The 7159-nt window shown below is 44.2% G+C and overlaps 1 protein-coding gene across 4 annotated transcripts in view; it reads right to left on the reverse strand.

Annotated features, from left to right (window-relative positions):
- The window catches only part of Rfwd3 (ring finger and WD repeat domain 3), a 29522-nt gene extending 25729 nt beyond the window's left edge, over positions 1 to 3793 (reverse strand). For all 4 annotated transcript variants that reach the window (XM_057754039.1, XM_057754037.1, XM_057754038.1 and 1 more), the window contains exons 1-2: positions 3683 to 3793; positions 454 to 964 (exon numbers count right to left, since the gene is read on the reverse strand). In XM_057754039.1, coding sequence (XP_057610022.1) covers positions 454 to 962 — 509 coding nt within the window. In that variant the 5' untranslated portion in view covers positions 963 to 964; positions 3683 to 3793. The remainder of the gene's footprint in view (positions 1 to 453; positions 965 to 3682) is intronic.
- Positions 3794 to 7159: the final 3366 nt, after the last annotated feature.

The following is a 7159-nucleotide window of genomic DNA, read 5'->3' on the forward strand; positions in this document are numbered from 1 at the left end:
GCAGGATGGAGTTTTAAAGCTTGGCTTAGGGGCTTGCTGCCAAGACCAGTTCATTATTTAATTTTTCCCTCAAATTGACTTCTTGGCTAGGTCTAAGGCAGAAGCCACTCACTTTGGCCCCAGGAAGTCTAGCAGGTGAGTCAATGGCAAACATTATAGAGAGAAATTCATCTAAATTTTGGAAATTCAGAAGCCAGCATGGTGGTTCACAACCATCTATAATTAGATCTGGTGCCCTCTTCTGGTGTGCAGGCATATACACAGGCAAAACATTGTATACATAATAAAGAAATAATAAACAAAAGGGGCCACCTTCAATAAATATTATTGCTGACAAACCTACCTTTAGATTTCAAAGTACATCACTGAAACCATCCCCTCAATATTAAAAGAAGTAAAAAAGGCAAGCACTAATTTCATAAAGTGGCATCAATCATTTAACTTATATTTTACCTGGCACCATCTGGCCTCTGAGACCCTCCACTTCTGGCCCTTAAAACGGATCCTGTTCTTCTCCTCATTCGCACTGGCCCCACACTGTGGTTTGAAGGTGGCGGTCTCAGCAACTCCAGCATGTTATGGAGTCTCTGCAGCCCACTAATGAAGTTGTTCATCGAAACCGCCGTCGCAGCTCGGATACTCTCGTTAGCACCAGATCCCCGTCTATGCGCTTCTGAAGTTCCTGGAGTGACTGCCTCCACATTGCCTTCTGAGAGCTGGGCATCCTCTGTCAAATCAATGGATGCTGGTGGCACAGGCTGTAAGAGGGGCAGTCCTCCTTGGCTGCTGACCACTTCAGTAGGGACATGCTGACCAAGTACTCCTCCTTGGCTGCTGACCACTTCAGCTGGGGCAGGCGGGAGGAGGGGTGCCCCTTGGCTGGTAACTTCAGTTGGAGCAGCCTGTCCTGTAGTGCCATCTAATGGTACTTGAAGATCACAGTCCATCGCCTCCTGAGCCATCACTAGAGATAAAGCATTTGTAAAACATTAGTAAAATAGGTTAAAAAAAAAAACAACAGCCAGGAGGTGGTGGCACACGCCTTTAATCCCAGCACTTGGGAGGCAGAGGCAGGTGGATCTCTGTGAGTTCGAGACCAGCCTGGTCTACAAGAGCTAGTTCCAGGACAGGCTCCAAAACCACAGAGAAACCCTGTCTCGAAAAACTTAAAAAAAAAAAAAAAAAAAAAAAAATTATATAGTTGATATAAGCAGTCTTTTAGAATTTCTGCTTAAGAGTCTTTTTAGCAAATCAGCAAATTAGAAAAACCTTAAAAATTAACGAGGTAAGAAATGTTTTGGCAACCAACTCTAGAGCCTGGAGGATCACCATGAATTCAAGGCCATCCTGGGCTACAAGACAAGACCAGAGCAAACCAAACCATTTACAACCACTTTCCTATAATCATAGTATATGTGTGTGTCTCTGTGTGTGTGTAGTATATACGTCCCAAAATATAAAGACCTATAATAAGGAGGCTTAATATTGTATTAAAAAGTAATCTCCCAGCCGGGCGGTGGTGGCGCACACCTTTAAACCCAGCACTCGGGAGGCAGAGGCAGGGGGATCTCTGTGAGTTCGAGGCCAGCCTGGTCTATAAGAGCTAGTTCCAGGACAGGAACCAAAAGCTATGGAGAAACCCTGTCTCGAAAATCAAAAAAAAAAAAAAAAAAAAAAAAAAGTAATCTCCCAGAAACCCTGCAATTTTGTCTCAACCAACATAAAGACATTTATCAAAACAAACAAAATGTTATACCTAACAGGTAATATTAATCTTTCATAACATGAAAAGTGACAAAGGATATACAGAAATGCCATTTTTTGGTACATGTGGTACTGGGACTGAATACACTAAGCGTATTGCTCTACCACTTAGTTCTAACCCACCCATCTGCTCTCAGCCAAGCCACAGAAGACATTTTCACATTTGTAAGATAAAATTTAAATTTCTTTGAGAAAAAGCGAAAGTGAGACTGGGGACTGAAGCTCAGTACTAGCCTAGTCTACAAAGGTATTTGGATTAACCCTGGCACATATGCAAATACATCAAAGCTAATATGCTGGTCTTGGTGACATATCTGTGATCCTAGCACTGCCAGGGTGAAGGCAGAGGCAGGAGAATGGTGAACTGGGCTAGCCTGAACTACAAAGTAGGTTTCAGAAACCTGAACTACTTAGCAAAACCATACATATATGTAAATTTAATTAAAAAACACAGTCCAAGACCTATTAGATCTGAGTAATGAATGCACAGAATTTTTTATTCTAATTTTCAGCATGGTTCTATATTTTAAAACGAAATCCTCCCATCTCGTGCCAAGAGCAACCATTGTTCTGATTTCAAATGGGAGGTAACAGCAGAGAATTCCACACAGCATCGATTTCATAGCTGGTGCTGTATCCTCTCAAGGAAAAAACTCCAACAAATGATAAACCAAAACACAACAACTAAGAACATGCCAGGACCTATACATTACTAAAACCGCAGTAGACTTCTATAAAAGAACCTAGCAATTTTAACTTTTTATGCAAAAAAGGCTATGCTTAAAAAATTTTTCACTACTCCTCGAAAACACGTAAACTAACGCTTTTAATGTGTTCTAAGGTTTACCGACATCCTTACAAGAATTATCTTAAAAGACCCTGCCGTTGCTTAGTGTCCTAACAGTAATTCCTTCTTTAGAAAGGATAGTCTCAAATTTGAGGGCAATACGGGCTCCAGAGGGAGACATCACAAACAAACAAGCCTAAGCTACTTCAGACTTATGCAAACAAAAGACAGGATCGGATCAATACAGGCAAACTCGAGGGACACAGGACCGTCCACTCCGAAGACCACTTCTTACAGGCGGCTATTTAAAGTTTACAATTAAGTAAGCTAATTTAACTCAATCGCGTAGGAAGAAAGCAATAAACACAACCATTCCCAATTCCTGTGCACGAACCCAGGATTTTGTCTGAAACAAACCCACTTGCCCGCGCCTCTTCTTTACCCTAGGCACGTCACAAAAAAAACCCAAAAAAACAAAAACAAACAAAAAAAACCCGCTAGCGTGATGGCCACGAAATGTCAGCGGCCCTCAAAAGGTGAACTTCACATCTGCCATCTTACAAGGAAGCTTCAGAACCAGAAGGCGGGGGCGATGACCCCCAATAAACAGGGCGTCTGGAGTCGGTGGGGATTCAGTCTGACCTGGGTTCAGATCCAGGCTCCCCCTTTTAGTTTCTGGAAAACCTAAAAAGTTTCCTAAACTGTCTGTCCGAGTCTGCTTACCCGCAGCCACGAGATAACGAGAATACACACGTCACAGCTCGGCTGGCCTGGTAAAATTGCAGTTCTTGTAACACAGCGAGAGACAAGGGCCAAAGACAACCTGGCGCTCGAGCGCACCGGAGGCACCTGGAGAACTATGCCGCACGGGGCCCCAAACTGCGCAAGCGGAACCCCGCTTCAGTTCCTTCCGGAGAGCTCGTCGTCTCCGCCTTTCTCGCCCGGACCCCCCACATTCCTCGGGACACAAGGAAAAAAGTCCGAGGTCCCCAGCCCTGGTCGAAGGACACCGCAGAGTGCGCAACCCGCCTTCAGCCAACCAGACTAGGCCCCGCGACCAGACACAGGCCAAGGGAAGATGGATCCGCACCCAGAGGCCCCGGGCTAAAGAGACGCAGGTACCTGCCTCACCTTAAACTGCAGGAACCAGGTCGGACGCCCCGACCGATTGCGACTTCTGCTGTCGTTGCCGCGCAAAACTCGGCGCCCGCCGGCGCCAAACAACTCTTCGGACTCCTCGAGCGCCCCGTTCGAGCCAAGGTTCAGCGAGCTCCTATTGGTCAGTCCCCGAAGGCAGCGACCAATACTATTTCTTCTTCTTCCATTGGTCGGCGCTGGCTGAACTAGTGGCTCTCTCATTGGCCAGCTCTTGATACTAGCTTGGCGAGAACCTCGTGCGAAAAATCCTCCTATAATTGGTAGAAATCCATGTCCGTCATCTCGCTCCCCGCCCCTGTACGGTAGAGCGTGAGCATTTTCTTTTTTTTCCTTTTTTTTTTTTTTTTTTTTTAACTGTTTTGCATTTATTTGAACCGTCTAGCCGGAAGAAGACCCGAGGAAGAGAGTTCCTCATCCGTTTTTCTTCTTTTCTTTTTTTTTTTTTTGTTTTTTTGGTTTTTCGAGACAGGGTTTCTCTGTAGCTTTGGAGCCTGTCCTGGAACTAGCTCTTTAGACCAGGCTGGTCTCGAACTCACAGAGATCCGCCTGCCTCTGCCTCCCGAGTGCTGGGATTAAAGGCGTGCGCCACCATCGCCCGGCAAAATTTCATCAGACTTTTTTTTTTTTTTTTTTTTTTGGTTTTTTTTCGAGACAGGGTTTCTCTGTGGTTTTGGAGCCTGTCCTGGAACTAGCTCTTGTAGACCAGGCTGGTCTCGAACTCACAGAGATCCGCCTGCCTCTGCCTCCCAAGTGCTGGGATTAAAGGCGTGCGCCACCACCGCCCGGCTGTTTTTCTTCTTTTCTTATTCCTCTCCTCCGCTCCTCCTCCTCCTTTTCTATAATTTTTTTTAATAAAAATTTATTTATTTTAATAAAAATAAATTATATCAGATCTTCTGGAATTGGAATTACAGACAGCTGAAAGCTGCCATGTGGGTGCTGGGAATTGAACCTGGGTCCTCGGGAAGAGCAGCCAATGTTCTTACCTGCGGAGCCATCTCTCCAGCCCCTCCGTTCGTTTTTCTTTTTTTTTAAAAAGATATTTATTTATTTATTATGTATACAATATTCTGTCTGTGTGTAATACCTACAGACCAGAAGAGGCCACCAGATCTCATTACAGATGGTTGTGAGCCACCATGTGGTTGCTGGGAATTGAACTCAGGACCTCTGGAACAGCAGGCAGTGTTCTTAACCGCTGAGCCATCTCGTTTTTCTAATGTAAGTGAAAATGTTAGAAGTGACTTCCTCGGGCTGGAGGGAGGACTCAGAGGTTAAGAGCATTGACTGTTCTTCCAGAGGTCCTGAGTTCAATTCCCAGCAACTACACGGCTGCTCACAGCCATCTATGAGAGCTGATGCCAACACTGTGTACATAATCAATATTATTTTTAAAAAGTGACGTCCTCCGCTTTTCTCTAAGACTTCATTAAATAATATAGTAGTTTATCAATGATATCATTGATAATGTTGACCCCAGAATTCTGGAGTCCGTAATCAGTTCATTTATTCTCATACAGGGTGGGCAGCTTGTCTTCAATGGTCAAAAAAAAAAAAAAATTGTACAATTTCTTCAACTTGAAATTACTCCAATAAAATTTCTTGGAAGTATAAGTCATCACATAAGATTCTTCAAACATGTTTCTGAAATTGTACTAGCTCTGTAGACCAGGCTGGAGATATCCCTTTGCCTCTGCCTCCTGAGTGCTGGGATTAAAGGCGGGCGCCACCACCACCCAGCTATATTTTTATTTATTTTATTTATTTATTTTTTGGTTTTTCGAGACAGGGTTTCTCTGTGGTTTTGGAGCCTGTCCTGGAACTAGCTCTTGTAGACCAGGCTGGTCTCGAACTCACAGAGATCCGCCTGCCTCTGCCTCCCAAGTGCTAGGATTAAAGGCGTGCGCCACCACCGCCCGGCCCCAGCTATGTTTTTAAAATCAGAACTTCAGGCACAGATTACATTGCCGCATTTTTAGTTTATTAATTCAGCAGCCAATTTTTAGTAAAATTGGTAGAAGACAATATAAATAATAGATATTTTGTATATTTTCTCCTCTAAACCAAGATCAGTACCAACTTATATTTATTTATATTTTGTGTGCCGTGGTGTTTTGTGTTAGCGCACCCCTATCATCCTGGCATCCGGGAAACTAAAACAGTAGGATCAACTCGAATAAGCCTGGGTACATAGTGAGTTTCAGGACAATCTGGGCTACAGAGTAAGAACCTGTCCTAAAAAACAAAAACAAGGGACCGGAGAGATTATTTAGTGGTTGTGGTAGTTTGAATGTAATTGGTCCCCATCAGCTCACAGAGAGTAGCATTATTAGAAGGTGTGACTTTTGTTGGACTAGAAAGAATTTGTTGGAGGAACTGTGTCACTGTGGAAGTGGACTTTGTGGTCTATAAGATCAAGCCACGCCCAATGTCTCACACCACTTCCTGTCGCCTGCAGATAAAGATGTAGGACTCTCAGCTCCAGTACCATGTCCGCTTGCATGTTTCCTTGTCCCACTATGATGATAATGGACTAAACATCTGGAGCTGTAAGACAGCCCATTCAGTGTTTTCCTTTGTAAGAGTTTCCATGGTCACAGTGTCTCTTTGCAGCAATAGAAACCCTAAGGCAGTGGCTAAGACCACTTGCTTCTCTTCACTTTGTTTTCCAGCATCCATGTAAGACATCTCCTGTTTGTAATTCCAGCTCCAGGGAATCTGATACCTCTGATGATCTGTGAAGGAAACTACGGTGTCATGTATGTGCCCACATGCAGACACACACACACACCTACACATAAATAGAAATAATGAAAATAAATTGTTTTTAAAATCCCATCAAGCTGGATAGTGGTGGTGCACACCTTTTCTCCCAGCCTGCACAGGACACCCGGTAACCAGGCAACAACCTATGTAAACAGTCAGGGGGGAAGCTAATGGCTCCTGATCTGATTAGCACATTCACCAGATGCTGCAATTTCTATGGGCCTAGGTCTGAAGTTTACACTTATTGCTCTAAGCGGTAGAAACAAACAGCCTGGGTCTCTCAGCTCCGAGGTATGCTGTTCTTAGCTGTCGTGATCCCGGTCATTGTGGGACCTCATATTTACTATGTAGCTGGAGATGACTAAACTTATTTGTTTTGTTTTGTGTTTTTCTATTTTTTTTCTTTTTTTTTTTTTTTTTTTTTTTTTTTGGTTTTTCGAGACAGGGTTGATCTCTGTAGCTTTGGAGCCTGTCCTGGAGCTAGCTTTTGTAGGCCAGGCTGGCCTCGAACTCACAGAGATCCGCCTGCCTCTGCCTCCCGAGTGCTGGGATTAAAGGCACGTGCCACCACCGCCTGGCTGTGTGTGTTTTTCCAGATATGTTTTCTCTGTGTAGCCTTGGCTGTCCTCTGTAGAAGGACAGAAGAACAGAACTCACTCTGTAGACCAGCCAAACTAGACTGGC

Source organism: Chionomys nivalis, chromosome 21, assembly GCF_950005125.1.
Source record: "Chionomys nivalis chromosome 21, mChiNiv1.1, whole genome shotgun sequence".
NCBI classification, from domain to species: Eukaryota; Metazoa; Chordata; class Mammalia; order Rodentia; family Cricetidae; genus Chionomys; species Chionomys nivalis.